Source organism: Pseudorca crassidens, chromosome 11 (assembly GCF_039906515.1).
Source record: "Pseudorca crassidens isolate mPseCra1 chromosome 11, mPseCra1.hap1, whole genome shotgun sequence".
NCBI lineage: Eukaryota > Metazoa > Chordata > Mammalia > Artiodactyla > Delphinidae > Pseudorca > Pseudorca crassidens.
Genome location: NC_090306.1, coordinates 1,724,778 through 1,746,404, shown reverse-complemented (window position 1 = coordinate 1,746,404; position 21,627 = coordinate 1,724,778). Strand labels below are relative to the sequence as shown.

Below are 21,627 nucleotides of genomic sequence, written 5' to 3'. Positions count from 1 at the left end.
GGATTGGCTGTGATAATCACCTTATTTGGATATGTAACTTAAATCTCTAAAATAAGCTTTTGTCCTGTAAGTTATGAGGTAGAGGGCCAAGGACTTGAAATTATTGAACTCCTAGGAAACTTATGTGATCCAGTTTAGAGAAATATTGATGATCTCTGAATGTGTTTTTACCACTTAAGAACATTTAAATATCATCTGTCATGTTCATTAAACATTTATGTGCGCAGTACTTTCTGGGAACTCAGGGATATAATAGGAGTGTGCTCTTGCCTTCCAGAGTAATCTACTTGGAGTTCAAAGCAGCTCAGAAATACTGAAATTTCAGACATTAAGCAACTTAAATGCAAAACATAACCAATAATATGTGCCATGGCAGTCAGAGACGTTGTCTTAGTTCATAAAAGTATGGTGAATTTTGGTTTCCTCACCTGTGAAGTAGAACTCAAAATACCCTGAAGGGTCATTGTGATGATTTAAGTGAGATTGGGTATGTAAAACCTAGTTGTAGTACATAAACTCCACATATATTCTTTCTACAGTTAGGTCTGTTTTTAATTGAAAAAGTATTAGATGGCATGTGGTAAAAACAATGCAGGCAGAACAAAATGAAGAGTAAGCCTTCTCACCACAGACCCTAGGTTCTTCCCTGTGTGCCTCTGGACCAAGAGCACAATTTCAAATAAATAGGTACCTGTGTACACATGTGTACGTATTCACGATTGTATACGCTTATAATGTATAAGCGGGAACATTATACATGTCGTCTTTGATATCCTGCTTTTTTCATTTAAAAGTAGATTTTGGCAGTCCTCTTTATCAACAAGTGTAGGGTTTTTTTTAATACATTATTATTTTATTCTTAATGATTGCAGAAAATTCTAGTTTTAGTGTAAAATAATACAACATATGTCTTCCCCCATCACTCATTCAAATATGTTAATCCAAAACTTTCTCTCCTTAGGGTCAACTCACTATCCTAAAAGTCCATCCTCCCAAGAAGAAGGAACAGAAAGACCTCTTTGTAAGAAAGGCGTGGGTATCCCATGAATGAGACAGCAGAAAACCGACTGGAGTACAGCAGGACTCCAGAGCCAGATATAAGGCTCAGAAAAGGGCACCGACTTGATGGTACAAGGGGAGGTGACGATGACATCCACCAAGGAGATTTGGAGCCTCTTGTAGAGGCATCTGCCCTTTCTTCCCATCATAAAAAAGTAAGTTAAAGTGGAAGGATGGTAAGTAAAACAAATGTATGGGAATGTAGCTGGAGGAAGGATATTAAAAAGAAAGAGTACGGGGACTCTGCTGGAGAGAAGATGGCGTTTTGAAAAGGAACCCTGAGCACATTTGTAAGATTTTGAAGTCTCTTATTCTTAAGGTAGCTAGGAATTAGTTATGCCCTTTCTGTTGACACGTAAAACCGTACTTAAGCTGCTCTATCTTATTTAAGAAAGGAAATGGGTTTTTGTAGTTACCATATATCCTTTATAATTCAGCCATGATTTAGTAATGACATTATCGTTTATATTTTTGGAGAAATCCTAATTGCATGCTGGAACTACTTCTCAGATAGAGTTTATCTCCAGTGCATACCTTGGGAGCCAGTAGAATTCTGGGAAAATAATCTAATCTTTCCTTTTACCTCGCAGAGAAAAGAGCAGCTTTTAAATGATTCAAGCAGCTATACCAAGAGCGCAAAGGTGTAAATATCTGTGAGCAGGTCCCAGTGTCATTGTTAATAGACATTTTGCCATGTGCTTTGGAACCTTGCAATTGTGTAGCACGTTCAGTGTTGTGTTTCTAGTACAGTGTTTCTCAGACTGTAGGTTATGCCCGTTAGTAGTTTGTGAAATTTATTTTGGTACTACAAGCAGTGTTAATTAGACCGCAAATAAAGATATTAAGGTGCATATATGTAGTAATATACCTTTAAACTATGTTATTTGATGAAATTGTTTAACTTTATTTAGATATGTATGTGTTTATAGATATGAATAATATATACATTTCTTACTGTGGGTTGTAGTTAGAAACATATTGAAAGCCTCTATTTGGAACTGCATCTTTACCATCGTAAGAGATAAGCTTATTGTGTGGGTAGTAGTGGTGCTGGTTGGAACTCGAGAGGATTGTCTTGTCTTTTCAGGTCTTTTATAAGAATTTCACCAGAGCACTGTAGAAATACAGGCTATTGTGGCAGGAAATTTAAGGTTATTTCTTCTTTTACCCTTGGTAACACTTTGTAAGCCAGCTTCATACTCTTGGCTAGTTGTGCTACATTGAAAGACTGTTTTTGTGTCCCTGTGTGTGCGTGTGCCCCCGCATATACAGGGCAGGATTAAAAACAAGATTTGCTTACTATGAGTATAGTGTAATTTGGCCTTCAAACTACCGTTACTCTTTTTTTTTTTTTTTACATTCATTTTATCTGTTTATTTTTGGCTGCATTGGGTCTTTGTTGCTGCGCGCGGGCTTTCTCTAGTTGCGGCAAGCAGGGGGCTACTCGCTGCGGTGCGCGAGCCTCTCATCGCGGTGGCCTCTCTCGTTGCAGAGCACGGGCTTCAGGTACACGGGCTTCAGTAGTTGTGGCTCGCAGGCTCTAGAGCGCAGGCTCAGCAGTTGTGGCGCATGGGTTTGGTTGCTCCGTGGCATGTGGGGTCTTCCTGGACCAGGGATCAAACCTGTGGCCCCTGCATAGGCAGGTGGACTCCCAACCACTGTGCCACCAGGGAAGCCCTACCATTACTCTTTTAAAAGAAGTTTGACAGATAGCTAGGGTAAGAACTTTCTTCCTTGCTTATGGCTTTGCTTTCTTGTTGATGTTTTACAATAACATGTACTAGCAGCTAAGACTCCCCTATTCAGGCTGAGCAACTTGACTTTCCCTCCATTGCTACTTAGGCCTAAGCAGTTATCAAAGCAGTAAGAACTGTCGCTAGGTTTGGATGAGGACTGGGTTATCTTTTCTTTTTTATTGTAGTAAACACATGACATATGTTATTGCTAACTGTATGCACTTTGTTGTGCCGCAGATCTCTAGAGCTTTTCCATCTTGCGTGAGTGAAACATCTACCCATTGAATAGCAACTCCCCATTTTCTCCACCCCACCAGCCCTCGGCAACCACCATCCTACTTTCTGCTTCTATGAGTTTGACAACTTTAGATACCTCATATAAATGGAATCATGTAGTATTTGTCCTTCTGTGACTGTCTTGTTTCACTGAGCACAGTGTCCTCAACGTCTGTTCATGTTGTAGCATAAGACAAGCCTTTTTTTTTAAGGCTGAGTAATAGTTTATTGATATGTATATATCACTCTGTCTTTATCCATTCATCTACTGATGGTTGTTTAGGTTGTTTCTACCTCTTGGCTATTGTGAATAATGCTGCAGATATCTTTTCAAGGTACTGTTTTTAGTTCTTTTGGATTAATATCCAGCAGTGGGATTACTGGGTCATATGGTAGTTCTGTTTTTAATTTTTTAGAAACTTCCATACTGCTTTCCATAGTAGCTGAACCATTTTACATTCCCATCAGCAGTGTACAGGGGTTCTAATTTCTCCATATCCTCATCAACACTTTATTTTCTTTTTTGATAATGTCTGTCCTAACAGATGTGACTGTGGTATCTCATTGTAGTTTTGATTTGTGTTTCCCTGATGATTAGTGATGTTGAGCATCCTTTTTTTTTCATATACCTGTTGGCCATTTATATGTCTTTTAGAGAAATGTCTGTTCAAGTCCTTTGCACATTTTTAAGTTGGGTTTGTTTTTGTTTGTTTGGTTTTTGCTATTCAGTTATAGGAGTTCCTTATATATCTTGGATATTAACCCCTTATCAGATCCATGGTTTGCAGATGTTTTCTCCTGTCCTTAGGTTACCTTTTCACTCTCAATTGTCTTCTTTGCCATGCAGGAGGTTTGTGGTATGACATAGTCCTATTTTTCTTATTTTGCTTTTTTTGTGATATCGGTGTCATATTTCTTCATGCCCAGCGTCACGAAGCTTTTTTTTTTTAGGAAATGCTCAACATCTTTAATCATTAAGGAAACTCAAGTCAAAACCTCAATGTGATACCACTTTATATGCACAAGAATGGTTAAAATTTTTTTGCAAGGGGGACAGTTAACAAGCATTCATGAAGATGCGAACCCTCATATATGCTGAGGGTAATATAAATGGTATAGCTGCTCTAGAAAAACTGTCATCAGTTCTTCAAAAAGTTAAACAGAGTTATCATATAACCCAGCAATACCACTTTTAGGTTTATACCCGAGAAATAAAAATATACATCAAAACAAAACTTTATATGTATGTTCCTAGCAGCACTATTTATGAGTCAAAAAGTACAAACAACTCAAATGTCCATCACTTACTTGATGAATAGATATATTAAATGAGGTATGTCCATAAAATGGAATATTTTTGGCAAAAAAAAAAAAAAAAAAAGAAATACTGTTACATACTACCACACAGATAAACCTTGAAAACATTCTGCTAAATGAAGGAAGCCAGTCACAAAGATGACATATTTAATTATTCTGTTTATTTGAAATGTCTAGAATAGGCAAATCTATGGAGACAGAAGGTAGATTTGTGGTTGTCAAGTGCTGGGGGGATGGGGAAATGGAGAGTCACTGCTAATGGGTATGGGGTTTCTTTTGGGGTGATGAAAATGTTTTAAAATTGACTATGTCATGAAGCTTTTCCTCTACATTTTCTTCTAGTATATTTATAGTTTCAGGTCTCACATTTAACTTTTTTTTTTTGGCTGTGCTGCATGGCTTTTGGGATCTTAGGTCCCTGACCAGATCAAACCATGGCCCTTGGCAGTGAAAGCATGGAGTCCTAACCACTGGACTGCCAGGGAATTCCCACATTTAACTTATTTTTAGTTAAGTCATTTTGAATTCGTTTTTGTGTATGGTGTAAGCTAAGGGTCCAGTTTCATTCTTTTGCATGTGGATATCCAGTTTTTCCAACACCATTTGTTGAAGAGACTATCATTTCCCCATTGTGTAGTCTTGCCACTCTTGCCGAAGATCTGTATATGTGTGAGTTTATTTCTGTGCCCTCTCTTCTGTTGCATTGGTCTATGTGGCTGTCTTTATGCCAGTACCATACTGCTTTGATTACTGTAGCTTTGTAATATGTCTCTAAGTCAGGAAGTGTGATGCCTCCAGCTTTGCTGTTCTTTCTCAGGACTATTTTGACTATTCAGAGTCCTTTGTCATTCCATATGAATTTTAGGATTGTTTTTTCTATGACTGGGGTTATCTAAAAGGAAGTGGAAATGTAATAAGCAGAACTGGATAAGGCTTGACTCGGTTATTGAAGGACTAAAAGGTATTCCAGGCCAAGGGAATAGCAGATGTGAAGACTCAGAATAAGAAATAGCATGATGCTTTTAGGGAATAGTAATAATGATAATAGCTAACGTGTTTTGAGTATACATTGGTGTATATTGATGTGTGAACCTGCAAAACATCTGGTATAGCTAGAGTGAAAGGTACAAGGGTTTCAGTTTGTTAGCAAGTGAGCCTAAAATCCAGATCTTTAGCCTCCCAGTCCAGTGTTCTTCCACCCCCCAAAGTTCTTTCTGAAATGTGTGGTGTTGTGTACTGGTTGAAGTGGATAGACCGTTACTTCTAGGCCTCTGGCTCTAAAGCATCAGCTCTTTTAACTGTATTTGCTGAACTTTATAGTTTGTGTTTTGTAACCATCTATAGATAAAAACACAAAAGAGGCATTTCAAACCAGGTTACCCTTGATCTTTAGTTTTATGACTTTATTTCGTATCTCTGAGTTTTTAAGGTATTAAGTTGAATAAAGAGAGCAGCCTTTATGGTTGTCCTACTTTTTCTCTGCTCCAAATTCTTCTTCATAAACGGGGACTGGAGCCAACTCTTCATTCATTCAACCTAGGAATTATTTTCTTGAACTGATTTGCTTTAACCAAACTCATAAGAATGCCACTGTTTATTAGTTTATCATAAGAAATCTAACTTGTAATTAGACTCCCGTCTGCCAGTCACTTCATTTTCTTTTCTTGAGGAGGTCTACTTAGGAAATTCAGTTAAGATTAGAGACAGCTGCTTTGTGAGAATTTAAAAAAAAAACTTGGATGATTTTAAAGGTCTTTCCCATCAATCTTTGATAGCGATAGCTAGTCTTTACAGGCTGAGTCTGTATGTTGCTAGGCTGGCCAAAGTGAGTGTTCAGATAGACTGGCTGTTGTACCTCTGTTGGACGACAGCAGAGATGCAGTCATCGGTGCTTACTCTTTCAGCTATCATTTTTTGAAGACCCCTTAATTTCTACTAACCCCTGTGTTTGTGTGTTAGCTACATCAGCTTGCTAATGCCCTTACTACACATGCAGACTTCTAAATTTAAGGCTGGATTCAACCTGTCAACTTTCCAAAAAGACCATCAAAATAACCTGTTGATGTTATAACTGAATCACTTTGCTGTACACCTGAAACTGACACAACGTTGTAAATTAACTGTACTTCAGTTTAAAAAATGGTTAATAAAAAAAGCAAACAAACAAAAATAACCTGTTGATCAGACTAAGCGAAGTTTCTTATTTACTGCAGTGAGAGTGAGCATCACTCTGAAGGGTCTTGCTTTAGAAGGAGAGGCCATGGCTGGCTGTGGGTAGGGTTTGCGGTCTGACTTCTCGTGGTTTAAAGCAGGTCTTTCAATACAAAGATCGTATTAACATTGCGCAGAGCTTGTGATAGATTAGGACAGTTGGAGCAAGTCTGGTGAGCAAGTTCTTACTTGATAAGTGAGTAGGTGTGCCCAGTTCAGTAATTTATTATACTAAGGAGCTGGTTGAGCAGTCTAATGTTAAGTGAATTTCTGAGAAGCTCCTAAAGCTAACAGCAAAGCTACCTACTGGTTTGTACCCTTAATCTTCCTGGGCAAGGGTTTCCTGAACAAATGAGGTCATGTTGTGTAGGGGCCTTAGATCTTAGTCCTCACAGTTATGTGAATGCAGAAGCCTCAGTTCTCACTGACCTCTGTAGGGCATATACATTTTAATCAAACTTTGCCGTCCTGGCCCCTGGGTATCTTACCATTTCCTTGACCTTTATCTTCTAATTGTGGATAGTGTTATGACCGTAGATCTCTGTGGCACTTTGTCTACTGACTTCAGCTAGTATTTAAATATATAATTTATGTCTTGCTACTCCGCTAAATGCACCCTAAGTTTCAGCGGAACTGAACTAGTCTCTTTTCTTCAAAATGGTACTTTTGCTTTTCCCTCTTGACAGTTCTTTTATTTCGTCTTTCCAAAATTCTATTCCTCATGCAGCCTTTCCCGAGCTCCACACTCCCTGTCTTTAAACTGGCTGTACCTTATTTCTTAGTCATTTATGTAGCTAATTCAGCCCCTTATTAGATTGTATGCCCGTGGAAGACAGAGACTATATTTTACTCTTATTTTTTTTTTTGCGGTTCGCGGGCCTCTCACTGCCGTGGCCTCTCCCGTTGCGGAGCACAGGCTCCGGACGAGCAGGCTCAGCGGCCGTGGCTCACGGGCCCAGCCGCTCTGTGGCATGTGGGATCCTTCCGGACCGGGGCACGAACCCGTGTGCCCTGCATCGGCAGGCGGACTCTCAACCACTGCGCCACCAGGGAAGCCCTACTCATCTTTTTAAAATGCCTCTTAATATTTATTAAACTGAATTACTCTGTTGAACTGAGTTGGGCTAAAGCAGATAAACGCGCAATAGACTGATGAATTATTTTCATATAGGACTTTCATCTTTATCACTCTGGTTCTCTCTTTCCAAAGGTAAAATACACTCCAGAGAATTAACATTTTAGGTTGCAGTTTGTACGGATCATCAGAGTTGGATATTGTTGTGTTTTGAGATATAACCCACTTTAACTCTTCTCACAGATGGACTTCACTGAAGATAGTAGGAGGAAAAGATTTGAAAGTGTTTTTGTACTCACTTCAGAGCATTGACCTCTCTTTAAGTTTAAATATAGTGATTTATTCATAGAAAGCCTTAGAGAATTAAGGTTTATGCCTTTATTTTAGGCAGCTTTGGTTTTAATTATCATTTACAATGTCCTGTTTCTCTTCAAAACTTGTTTTGATAACAGTTAGAGATATGACAACAGGAGCAGAACAGAGCAAATGTTTAACCCTTGTATGTGATCATCTTAGTATAGATGCAGTTTAGTATTGAAACAGATGTTTGGGTGCTGTGGTTTAGTGGCTACTAGAAGGGAAATTAAAAATAATTTCCACTCATGACAAGGTAGTTCTTTAGAGTTAATATTGGAAGACAGATATTTTTATATATATATAGTGCTCAGCACAGACTTTCCAAACCGTCCTTATTGGCAGAGCTATAAACTTGCCCGTGTGCCCTGGAGAAAACACTTTTGTCTTGTGTTCTAGCCACTGCTTGACTCTACCACTTAATTCCTACATGTTAACCTCTGTTTCACCAGGGGAACTATTTACCACCACCCACTCTGTGTAGATCCCTAATTAGCAACAAATAACTTGCTAACAAATGGTTGAACACAACAAATAACTATTTATGGTCGTGTTTTAGACATTTGTTTTTTGAAGACATGTTGGTGAGTATTCTGTTATATTAGGGTGAGAAGTGGGGATAATGTTTGGTAGATCAGCAGACTTATTAATACTTTGCTCTTCTGAAGGAAATGTTCTTTTATAAAAATTCAGAAATCTTGCTGACATGTTGGGATGGGTGGAAGTATTTATCTTTACTGGGGTGTGTATTTGACCACTGACCACATTCTGCTTCATAACACATACACTGGACCATGGGAGGTGGAAGTATTACCGTTGGTGGTATTTATTAATAAAAAACTGATCCCCACCCCCCCCCCAAAAAAAACCTGGATGAAGCTACATATCTTAGTAATGTAATGTACAGTGAAATTCTTGCCTTACATATAGGATCGCGTTCTTTGAATTGAGGTTAGCTCTTTAGAAGCACCATTTTGGATAGAAGGGCAGTTGTAAAAGATGAGAAGAGAAATGCATACAGGCAGCCCTGATGCTCTGCGAGTTTCCAGCATGCATGAGTTTCAGCTACCATGCGTTCGTTAAATAATATCAGTCCCTCCACAGTATGGTTCAGATTTTAGTTACTGTGGTTTATTTACTGTCAGTAATTCTTAAAGTACCAACTCTCTGCTGTCTCTCCAGTCCACAGATGATGGTGCAAATAGTAGATGTTCATTGTATTGATGACTTCTTTGAAAGTCTGTCAGTGACTGGTCAGTGTACATCTGTTACTCACTTAATCCATGAGACAGCAAAGTGTGTTGCTTCCCAGTGATAAACCCATGCGACCCTTTATAAAAATGGATAATCAAAAGAGGGAAGAGGCTGACAAAGATAAGAGTGAAGCAAAGAAATGAACGTGATAACGGCGAACGTGAAAATCAAGTCAAACATAAATAGGAGTTAGAGAAGCAATAGCTGACTGTGGGAATGTTGGCACTGCCTGCCGCCACTTAAAGAGATTCTAGATCTGCAGCCAGAGGATCTTAGCGAGGGCAGGCTTGTCGCCATAAAGGAGTATCGTGTGACAGAGGATGTGGATGGCCAGTGGCAGGCAGAAAGGTCAGATGAAAGGAGTGCCTAAGGATGGTTCATGACTTTGAAAGTGCAAAGAATAAAACGTTGAAACCCTGATCCAAACGTAGAAAGTACGACAGTTTGCCAAGGCATAGAGAATATGCTCACTGTGTGTTATAAGTTAAACAAGAAGGCACACACTGCTCACATCACTCTTGGTAACTTTTTTTAACAAATAAACAGTTAATTCTCAGTGTTTCTGTTCTAAAATATAGCATGCTAAATAAATACTGGTTTTCACTAGTCTATTTCTTTGTACATGTAAAACTGACAGAGATTTTAATGTTTTGACAGCATTTTGTTCAGGTCATGCAGTAGTCCCCACTGGTCATTAAGATTGCCAAACGTGATTTTGGCTTGCACAGTTTGTACATCCTGAGCTACCATGTGGAACGAGGGCTGTCTGTATGTGTCGTGGCCTTTTGGCCCAATGTCTGTTACCCACAGAAACAGGCCGTTTCATAACTAGAAAACTGTGTGAGGGGAATGAATAGAGCAGGAACTCTGTGGACCTGAGTTGCATTTCTGACTCTAGGTGTGTTACCTTGAACACATCATTTAACCTCAGGTTTCTCATCTCTAAAGTGGTAGCCGCTCAGTGAATACTTCTTGAGTTTTTTGAATGAATGCTTACCATTTAGCCCCGGCACTAGTAACCACTTATTAGTAAGTAGCTCACTTATTAGCATCTTTCACAGAGAAGAATCTGATACGTTTTTTTTTTTTTCTGATGTGAACACAGTATTGAACTGTGACATACATCATTTGAGGTGTATAGACCCTCTCATTATTTCTTTAGATCAGAGTTTCTCACTCCCTGGTGACATTTTGCCATTGTAGGATGTTTAACAGTATCCTGGCCCCTACCTACTGGATGCCAGTAGCATTCCCACCACTTGTGACACGTAAAAGTGAATCCAGTTATTGCCAGATGTCCCCTGGGAGGAGGGGGGGGTAAAATTCCCCCTAGCTGAGATCAACCTGCTTTAGACTTTTAAAGTATTTTCTTAATTTATTTCTCTCCTTTCCTGTTTCCCTTCTTCAACCAGACCTTCTCTCTGTTGCCAAAGTGATAGTTTCCAAACGCAAGTCTAGTGCTCAGCTTGCCCTGCTCTCATATCCATTAAATGCTCAGCCCTGCCTGCAGGGCAAAGCCTGAAGCCCAGGAGCGTCAGCAGCTTTTAAGGAGCTGGTTCCTACCGAACTCCACCTCCATTCCTCTCCCTCCGTTTTTTTCTTTTTTTTTATTTTTAAGCATTTTATTGAGGTATGATTTACACAAACATTGTATTATGGGGTAATTTAAACACATTAAAATGTGTTTAAAATGCCCAAATCTTAGATATATAGCACAGTGACACTACATATGTGTGACGACCACGCAGATCAAGATTCAGATTATTTCCGTCATTCAGAAACTTCCCTTTATGCCCTTCCAGTCAGTAACCCCTCCCTCACCCCCATTCCCAGTGGTTGCCATTATTGTGACTCCTACCACAGTAGATTTGTTTTGCTTGTTGCTGACGTTGATACAAATGGAATCATGTGATACACACTGTCTTAATAATGGCTTCTTTCACTTGGCATGTTTCTGCTACTCACCCATATTGTTTTGTGTCAGTTCTTTATTACGGAAGAGTATTCTGTTATATAAATCTATCACACCTGTTTATCCAGTTTCTTATTGTTAGACAATTGGGTTATTTCTGGTTTTTCACTATTATTAATAAAGCTACATTGTATGTCTTTACCTTCTTTAAAAATTTTTTATTATGGCAAAATTTATAATGTAAAATTTGCCATTCTGACCCCTTTAAAGTATATAGTTCAGTGACACTAATCGTATTCACAATGTTGTGCAACCATTACTGTTACTTCCAAAGTTTTTCATCACCCCAGAAAGACTTAAGGAGTAACTCTTCATTCCTTCCTCCCCCCAGCCCAGTGTTTGGGAACCTCTAGTTTACTTTCTGTCTCTGTGAATTCGGTTATTCTAGGTATTTCATGTAAGTGGAATTGTTGTGTGGGGTGCATTTCACTGAGCGTGGTGTTCTCAAAGTTTATCCCTATGGTGGCCTGCGCCAGAACTTCATTCCTTTTTTTTTTTGGTTAACTTTTTATTTTATGTTGGAGTATCGTTGATTAACAATGTGTTAGTTTCAGGTGTACAAGGAAGTGATTCAATTATACATATACATGTATCTATTCTTTTTCAAACTCTTTTCCCAGTTAGGTTGTTACAGAATATTGAGTAGAGTTCCCTGTGCTGTACAGTAGGTCCCTGTTGGTTATCCATTTTAAATATAGCCGTGTGTATATGTCAATCCCAAACTCCCTAACTATCACCCCACACTGTAACCATAAGTTTGTTCTCTAAGTCTGTGAGTCTGTTTCTGTTTTGTAAATAAGTTCATTTGTATCATTTTTTTTTTTTAGATTCTGCATGTGAGCATACAATATTTCTCTTTGTCTGACTTATTTCACTCAGTATGACAATCTCAAGGTCCGTCCATGTTGCTGCAGATGGCATTATTTCATTCTTTTTAATGGCTGAGTAATATTCTATTGTATATATGCACCACATCTTCTGTATCCACTCTTCATTCCTTTTTATGACTGACTAGTATTCTGTTGTTAGCTAGGCTGGGTCTCTTCCCTCATCCACAGGCATTTGGATTGTTTCCTTACTCACCTCCTTTGGCCTCACATCACATTTGCTTTGTTGCCACAGCTGTGCTAAACTCTGTGCTCTTTCTATGGAGCTTTTTCTTCCCTCTGTGTTTTTGGATTCGGGCTGTTACCTTTCCCTGTCATGTCTGACTGGTGAACTCTTAATGCATTTTCCAGGGCTTGCCTCAGATGTTACCTTTCTGGAAAACTTTCTAGCAGTGCCAGAGTTAACTTCTCTCTTTTCTGTTTGCATCAGACCTTGTCCATGCTATAGACTAGCTCATTGCTATGGTTTTTTTGTTGTTTGTTTGTTTTACTTACAGGGGTGCCTTCCCCACTAGGCTGTGGCACCTACTTCAGTGTGCTCAGTACGTAGCCCATCATCATGAGAAAGACCATCACTTATTTATTGCCGGAGTCCTAGGCCCTGGGATAGTTTCTTTTATTTATTATCTTTGTTCCTTAAACAGATGTGCAGTGTAGTACAGTGTTGTTAAAATCATTTTGCAGATGAGGAAACTGATGCTTATTGAGATTGTATATAATTTTGTCAAAGATCACACAATTTATCATTAGTCAAGGTTTATCTGGCTTCAGAGTCACTTTTATCCATTGGCAAGCCAACTTTTCCTAAAAACTGTTTAAGTGAATAAACAGTTTTTTCCTCTGTTCGGTGTTCAACTGAGACCATACATCTTGCATTCTCAATGTTTTCTGTTTTCTTGTAATAAACATGTGTTAAGCACTGCTGAGAATCAAAGCTGTCCTCCCCCATAGCAGTGCCATTGTTCTCCTCCTCCCTGCTATGGGAAGTTGATGAGTTCATCTCTCTTTCCTGTAGACGTGGACAGTGGTGGGTGCCCACCCAGAGAGGTGCCCTCTCCTCATTTTCCTTTCCTCAGTCTGTAGTAAAGGTCACCTATGTGAAGTGCCTTCGCTTCTGCCAGTGAGGCTGCCTTGCCTTTCCCTGTCAGTGGTCCTCCGTGGATCCAAGTGCACTTGACCCCGTTGGTATCGCAGACTGCCTGCAACTTAGTCAGGTTTTACTTTTGATAGTACAGGAAACATTTAACTGTGTTCTGCGTGCTTATTTGTAGTTTTATTGGAAACTGCTGGCATGATTTATTTGTCTGAGAATCAAGATTGAATCCATGTTTCTGTTTCTCTTTGTGAAGAATGAACTACATGTTAAACATGCATAAATATTGGACCTATTTTATGTTTTATATAAATTTACATTTTATACTTAAAAAAATCAGTCCGCTAATCATTTCAAGCTGTTGTCTATTTTCAGTTTTCATATAATTGATGATTTAATGGAATTTTATCACTTTTATTTTGTTTAATAAGGCACAATCCTTAAATCTTTTAAAGCATTAATTAATCTAGCAACTTTGTAAGTATATAAAATATTGGCACAGCTGTTCTGGGAGCAATGGAAGAAGACAAACATACACTTAAAATCTAGTTTAGGAAGCGTTACTGTGAAAAAGCAACATTCTGTCAAATATGAACTAAAACAGTGTAAGGCAGTGAACAGGAGCTGTACATCAGTTGTCAAGTGAGCAGTCTGGACCTGAAGTGCTGAAGAAATTCAGAAGAGGAGGCGTGTGATGGGTTAGGTGGCGCCTACATTTTCTGGTGAAAATGGCTTCTTGTTTGCAGGGAGTGAAACACATTGAAATGTTACAATGGTTTGTAGCCCTCCAGACGGCTGTGTTAATATCTGTGTTATTGAAATTTCACAGGATTGGGGGAAGCAATCTAAAAAATGTTCCTAGAAAGGTAGAGGGGCTGTGGAGGGGTGTGGGAGGGAAACATGGAACCTTCTTGAAGGAAAGGTAGAGAAACACTATGCGAGAGTAGTTAAGAGGTTTAAACAGGAACATGATGGTGATGGGCTGGCATGGAGGGGCAGGAAGGTAAGTTTTAGGTAAGTAGAGAAGGGGAGGGTGTTTTCTTGGTGAGAATACTAGAGAAGCAGATTCAAGATGGTTTTCTTGGAGAACATAATTTAAAAAAAATTGAGATTGGGTGCATAGCATGTCTCACATGCTGCCTAATAGCCTCTAGTTATCTTGAAAAGTGAAGAAAGTAAAATCTTAGGATTTCTTTAGAAACACGTTCAAATTCACGTTTTGTGGTAGATGAGCTCCGTGTGCTCAGCGTCCCCGGTTAGTTTTCTGATTGCAGTTCACCCCCTCATGCAGTTATGGGGGCAGTGCTGTTCACCTGGCAGACACTTAGCTTAGGAAGTACTTTCCTGTGGTGTCATTATTCACTGAGTGACAGAACCACCAAATTTTAGAGAATGGAGAAGACTGGAGAGATTTAAACTTCTCCTTTTAGATGGAAATGAGAAAAATTGAGGCTCAGAAAGGTTGAGAGACCTGTCTAGAAAACCATCGACGTTAGCGGTTAAACCAGGCTTACTCCTGGCATCTCCTGAGTTCTAGTCCGTTGCCCTTCTTACAACTTCCTTTTGTCTAAACCAGCAGGCACCTTGACCTGGAGACTGCAGGCTGTCACGTCTTCCTGCATTTCCCCAGACACAGTGATCATTTCCTCACCTGTGTGGAAAGACGATGGGTTTCGTCTTTTTTACTTTTCCACTTTGTTAGTTTTAACCTTGGGCCACTTACTTAACCTCTTTGCCTAATGTTCTTTATATGTTTTGATAAGAATACTATTCTAGTAAGGTGGTTGTCAGGATTAAGTTAGATGGCCTTTTCTTTGTGCTCAGTGTATTTTAAGAATTTGGTAAATGTAGTTTTTTTCCTCCTTTCTTTCTTTTCCCCTAGAGCACTTACCACATTGTATTTATTTTACACGTGCCAGGTGGGATTCTTGGAGATTTCCCCTCAATAATCTCTCAACTTTATATGTGTAATAGTATTATGTGGTCTATGGGTATAATTCTTAAAATAAAAAAGCATTCAAGGCTACTCCTTGAATAGGAATGCTGCTGCCATAGTTCAGTTGTCTGTCAGAGAAGAATCAGGCACCTCTTGTTCATTTTCAGTACTCATAACCATTCTATAATAAACAGACCTTGCTTCCTATATTGTTACTTGTCTGAGCCTTGTTTTGACCTTGAGAGAATTTCATTGTAATTCTTCAAGGAAAAGGTATTGTTTGGTTCCTTTGGCTCCTGGTCTCTGTCCCTGACTGTTTCTGTGATTGCCTTGCAGAGCTTGGAGGAACGTCGGTGCGATGATGGAGCGTCTCAGGAGGACGAGGGGTTTATGGGCATGTCCCCCCTCTTACAAGCCCACCACGCCATGGAGAGAATGGAAGAGTTTGTGTGCAAGGTAAGGTGGCCCTTTCTTGTTGTTTCCGTGCTGTATGTTTAGTCCTTCCCAAACAGGAAACTTTAAGGAGAGAGGCGTGTGGTGGTGTGGGGGGCAGAAGCAGTGTCAAGACTTTAACCCTGTTCAAGGCACAGGTTCTGTTTGCCTGCACAGCCGTGATAAAGGTTTGATAGCACTACATTATCCAGCTGGGAAGCAAGGCTTTCCTGAACATAGGTTCACAGAGTAGATGTCTTGTTGACCATTTAGACAAGACAGAATGAAAAAGTTGGGGGGGTTCGATGCCTGGAGATGCTGGAGTGCCATCTCCAAGTGCCTTGAATCTGTTCCGCTGTGATAGCGAGTGTGCTGCTCTTCTTAGGGACCGTGTGGCTAATCAGACTCCTCTTCACATAGGAATTGCCCAGTTTTCACACACGTCTAGTATCTTCAGTGTAGCTGGTATGTTTTCTGATTCATTAGGATCCATGTGGGGATTTTTTCCCCCCTAAAATGGTAACTGGAATTGGGGTTGCTTGTTTAGAGAAAATGGTCAGGGACCCTGGTACGGGTATAGCCGCTCGGTCCATTCCGTAGGAGCCCTGGCAGGTATGACCTCAGGTTAACACAATTCAGTGTGTGTGTGTGTGTGTGTAAATTCATTTATTAAACATTTTTGAAGGACTCTTGATCATTTAGAGAAAAATTTTTCTGACACTTAGCTTTTTCATGAGTTTTATGAAACCAAGACTTTTTATGCGTGTAGTCGTAGATCCTGAAAACTAAATTTAGGTTTTCCTACATTCATAATGATTCTAGAAATAATTGGGGCCAGTTGACTTAGAGTCCTATACTGTGGACCAGAGCTGAGAAGAGAATGTTATAATCTGGATATAGACATCTCTTCCAAGACAGAGGATTGGGGGGTGGGGGGAGGGGGGGAGGGGGAGGAGTGTCTAAACATTTACGGATCTACTTTCAGAGCCTCGGAAATTTGCATCATTGTTTGAAAACTGGTGAAGAAAAAGCCAAGCAAAACAATAGACCCATTCTAGTAATCCGTGTCTCTGGAGAATCGGCACAAAAGGATACAAAAGATATATTTTGTTTTTCAAAAAGCAAGTTTGGTGTTAAATCTCAAAGTTCAATATTCAGTGTCCGGCCATGAGGGACTTTTATATTAATGGATCCGTGGGGTCCTGTAGCTAACTTGACTGTCTTTTTGTTCTCCCTTCTGAACCAAGAGTAGAGAATAAAGCAGATAAAACTTTCCAGTTTAAAAGCTAATGGGTGAATAAATGGGCACTTTTTTGCTACAGACTATAATTTACTGAAGGAAAAGTAGTGATTATTACCAGCCCCTTATCATCCGCTAGCAGTGTGTCTGTGATCAGAGGGAGAGGCTTCCTGGGTCGCCCCACACACTGTGGCCCAGCACCAGACCGTCCTTGATAAACCTAATGACACAGGGTTCTTTCTTGGATTGGAAGCAAGTAGACAGTTTAGAATGAAGTGTCCTGTCACCTTGCTGGTCCAGGTACTTTCCCTTTGGGGAAAGCTTTTCTTGTAGGGATAGGGAGCAAGACCATTTAGGCTTACGGAGCATCCAAGCTTGATCTTGGTGTCTCTTTCCCAGCCTTCAGTAGATGCTGTTTACGAGCATCGTCATGTGGGATCGGAGGTGTTCTGTGGGTCACTTTTGTAAATTAAGTTTTGTGCATTATATGGTCTAACACAAACCTAGTGGACCACTGCTGAGATGTTTGATTTAGGCATTGTCCTTGCCAAGCTTATAAATAGATGTGTCTTTGACTAAGCTGTGACCTTACTCTTCCCCAGGAGGGGAAAGAGAATACCTGTTTGGGCTGGTGTTTGGCTACACTGCAAGTTGAGCCACGCGGGTGCAGTGTCTGAAAATGACACTAATACAGTATAATTATGAAAGCACAGCTCCTTGGCCCAGTCTTTAGACACCAGAATGTTTGTTTAGAAACAATGGGGAAGGTCGCTCTGACAGTGTAAGCATGTAAGAAACTCGGCATTCTTTTGGACTATTTTGGCTGTGCGGTGGATGACACAGTAGCACTTTTCATATGATCACAGCAGAGCTGTTTCCATGTTGTGAACTGCCTTGAGGGAGGTGAGGATTGATTTCTATCTTAGAAAATAAAATTCTCCCAAAATAAAACAGAGTAGCAGCATCTTGTAACAAATTATTTTATTTTGTTGTATGTTAGGAGCAAGCAGGGAATGGCCAGATTAGCCCAGGCCTCAGGTTTTGAGTTGGAAGGTGAAAGGGCCAGCGGGGAGGGTAGGGAGAGAAGGGAGAGTAAGTTTGAGTGTGAAGAGTGTCACTGCTATTCTTCAGTTGTTTGTGCCCACTCCCTTTGGAGTTCCACAGAGGATCAGTTCTCTGAAAACACCCCTAAGGAAGGATTAGGGGGAGCAGAGGACAGCAGACTCTTGTGGAGGGAAAGGGTGAGCATGGTGGCTGGCAGGTGTGGGGTTCAGCCGTGCTGCTGGCCACAGGGGTGTCGATGTCAGAGTGGAAGCCACAGGTAGACATGCTACTGCATCCTTCCTTGCATCTTTTTGGCTCAGCAGAAGCAGGTTAGATTTTAGGCTTAAGCGATTTTGTGGTGTGAGCTCGCTGGGCTGAGAGACATGATTAGGAGCAGAGTGAAGACACACACTTTTTCGGAGGGGCTTCCACACTCCTGATCCCTTTCCTTTAGAGTCTGATGGGGGCCTGACGGCGAGGAAAGGGGGACCTGGAGGGCAGGAGGGCTGAGCCCCTTTGCCGGCTCCGCAGCGTTGGTCATCAGCTCTCAGGTGGCAGCCTGCGGGGACAGGCAGGACTGCACATCACCTTTGGCGGGGATGCTGGGGTTTGCCGCCTCATTTATGAAGTGCTTTGGGTCATTTCCTGTGATCCTCACAGCTTCCTCACCAAGTGATCGAAGCACTCGTGTCCTTGTTTTATAAATGCAGACACTGAGGCTTGAGGATTTTGTCATTAATTAAAGCTCATTCAACTGGTTAATGGCAGAGATCCAAGGTTTTCTGACACCTGTGCTCTTCTCCACTTGCCGTATTTGCTGTGATGGGAAGAGAAAGAGTAAGCGAGAGGGAGAGACTTTAGCAGAAGGTACATAAGTGTGATTCTAGGTTCTTCTTTCACCAACAGGGATATTAAGTATAAAAATGGTCTTATTTAACACGACAGGGATTTTTCAGAGGTAAAGTCTGTGGTGGAGGATGAAGGAGGGATGGGGCGTCTGTATGGGTGGGACTTCAGCCCCCTCACTCTACCTTTAGCCAGATTGAAACAGAGCTTGAAAGCACTCTTTTTGGGTATTTTCTATAACTTCATTTCACTTGCTCTTCCCTTTTCCTAAGAAAAGTCCTGTCCCCGCCCCCCCATCCCCTGCCTTTAAAAAATGTTTTTCCTCAGTCAAGTTTTTAAAACCTCAGAATATAGGACATTATACCTTTGAATGTTATTTGTCTTTCTAAAGATAAGGTATTTTTTCTCATTATCAGCCAGTGTGGTAAGAGATAGCTGTCAGTATTGCTCAGTAGACATTAAACTCCGACGTATTTGCTAATGTTCTTCCAGGTCTGGGAAGGTCGGTGGCGAGTGATCCCTCATGATGTGCTACCCGACTGGCTCAAGGATAACGACTTCCTCTTGCATGGACACCGGCCCCCAATGCCTTCTTTCCGGGCCTGTTTTAAGAGCATTTTCAGAATACACACTGAGACAGGCAACATCTGGACTCATCTCTTAGGTATGTAACAGCAGTGATACAATGTGATCATTCTGTTTCTCCCTCCACCAGTGTAATTGAGGGTAAGGACGGAACTTAAAAAATGTATTTTGGATTTGCCGTTTTTGTTTTCTGGATTTCTAATGATGAAGTTTCTCAGTGGTTGTCTCTGTGGTAGTCCTCGATGACACGATGGTTTTATTATAGCTAGGTTGTATTTCTCTCTACTAGATTTTCAGACATGTCCTTAAACCAGGCAAAGGAAAAGGCACTGTACAGAATGGGTTATAACGTTTTAATGAGCGTGGAGAGGAAGGTAATATTTAATAGAAGTAAGCTGACTTTTGGAAGTCATTACTTAGAATATTCACAGTTCAGTTTCAGTTTGTCTTGAAGCAGAATGTGATCTGTGATATTTCTTTCCATCATGATTGCACATTAAAGAAAGAATGCAGTGGAGGAGAGAACAGTCTTTTCAACAGATGATGTTGGGGAAAACTGAGTAACTATTATGCAAAAGAATGAAGTTGGACTTCTTATTCACACCATATAGAAAAATTAAGATGGATCAAAGACCTAAACATAAGAGCTAAAACTATGAACCCATTAGGAGAGATCATAGATGTAAATCTTTGTGACCTTGGATTAAGTGACAGTTTCTTAGAATTGACACCTAAAGCATAAGCAACCAAAGAAAAAATAAATTGGACTTGATCGAAATTAAAAACTTGGGACTTTGCTCGTGGTCCAGTGGTTAAGAATCCGCCTTCCAACGCAGGGGACACAGGTTCAATCCCTGGTCGGGGAACTAAAATCCCACATGCTGTGGGGCAACTAAGCCCGCATGCTGCAACTACTGAGCCCACACGCCACAACTAGAGGGAAGCCCGCATGCTGTAACTAAGACCTGACGCAGCCAAATAAATAAAATACTAAAAAAAATTTTAAACTTCTGGGACTTCCCTGGCGGTACAGTGGTTAAGACTCCACAGTTCCAATGCAGGGGCCATGGGTTCGATCCCTGGTCAGGGAACTAAGATCCCACATGCTGTGCAGCGTGACCAAAAAATTAAAAAAATAAAAACTTCTGTATGTCAAAGGACATTATCAAGAAAGTAAAAAGGTAACCCACAGAATGGGGGAGAATATTTGCAAATCACATATCTGGTAAGGGTCTAGTGAAGAATTCTTACAAATAAACAATAAAAAGACAACTCAGCTTTTAAAATGGGGAAGGCATCGGAATAGACGTACAAGTGGCCAGTGAACACACGAAAGGTGCTCAGCATCCTGGGTCGTTTGAGGGAGGCGCAGTGAGCTGCTGCCTCACAGTCACTAGAATGGCTGCTCTCACGAACATGGAAAATAACGAGTCCTTGCCAGGATGTGGAAAGGCTAGAACTCACGTGCATTGCTGGTGGAAGGTAAAATGGGGCAGCCCACAGAAAATACTTCGGCAGTTCCTCAGAAAGTTAAACAGAGTTACTGGCAATTTTAATTCTAGGTATATATCCAAGAGAATTGAAAACATGTTCACACAAAAATGTGTACATGAATGTTCTTAGCAGCATTCGTAATAATGCTGAAAGTGGAAACAGCCCATGTATCAGCTGACGGGTGAATAAAATGCGGTATAATCCACATAATGGCCATAGAAGGGGTGGACTGCTGATAATGTGCTACAGCACGGGTGGGCCTTGAAAACATGCGAAGTGGAAGGAGCTGGGCACAAAGGCCAAGTATGGTGTGATCCATGTACATGAAATACCCAGGATGGGGAAATCCATAGAGACAGAAAGTAAGTTAGTGGTCGCCTAGGGTTGTCTAGTGGGGAATGGGAGATGGCTGAACAGGTATAGGACTTCTTTTTGGGGTAATGAAAACGTTCTAGAATTAAATGGTGGTGATGATCACACAACCTTGTGAATATACTGAATAGTCTGGCCTGACCCGATTTGATGTGCATTTCTTACCCCGCATTTGATTTCCGCTGTGACTGCAAGTTCCAGACTGCTAGTGCAGTGAGAGCAGAATAGACAGTCAGGTTTGTTGCTGACTTCTGCTCGAGGGTGAATGCTTTATTAAATGGATCGAGCAGAAGCACTTAGTCAATGTTTAACTTCTTAATTTCTGTGCCAGTCTTGTGTTAAGTGGCCTTTCCCTAGGCAATAAGAACATGGTATCTCACTGTGAAGAACAGTTTAAAAACTGGTTATGAAATGGCCCAAATGGGCATTTCACTGTCCTTAACT

General features: G+C 40.5%; 1 protein-coding gene across 4 annotated transcripts in view; it reads left to right on the top strand.

Annotated features, from left to right (window-relative positions):
• ADIPOR2 (adiponectin receptor 2) overlaps positions 1 to 21,627 on the top strand; it is a 52,290-nt gene that overhangs the window by 21,105 nt on the left and 9,558 nt on the right. For all 4 annotated transcript variants that reach the window (XM_067756077.1, XM_067756078.1, XM_067756079.1 and 1 more), the window contains 3 exons: positions 962 to 1,214; positions 15,507 to 15,626; positions 19,225 to 19,396. In XM_067756077.1, the coding sequence (XP_067612178.1) occupies positions 1,044 to 1,214; positions 15,507 to 15,626; positions 19,225 to 19,396 (463 nt within the window). In that variant the 5' untranslated portion in view covers positions 962 to 1,043. The remainder of the gene's footprint in view (positions 1 to 961; positions 1,215 to 15,506; positions 15,627 to 19,224; positions 19,397 to 21,627) is intronic.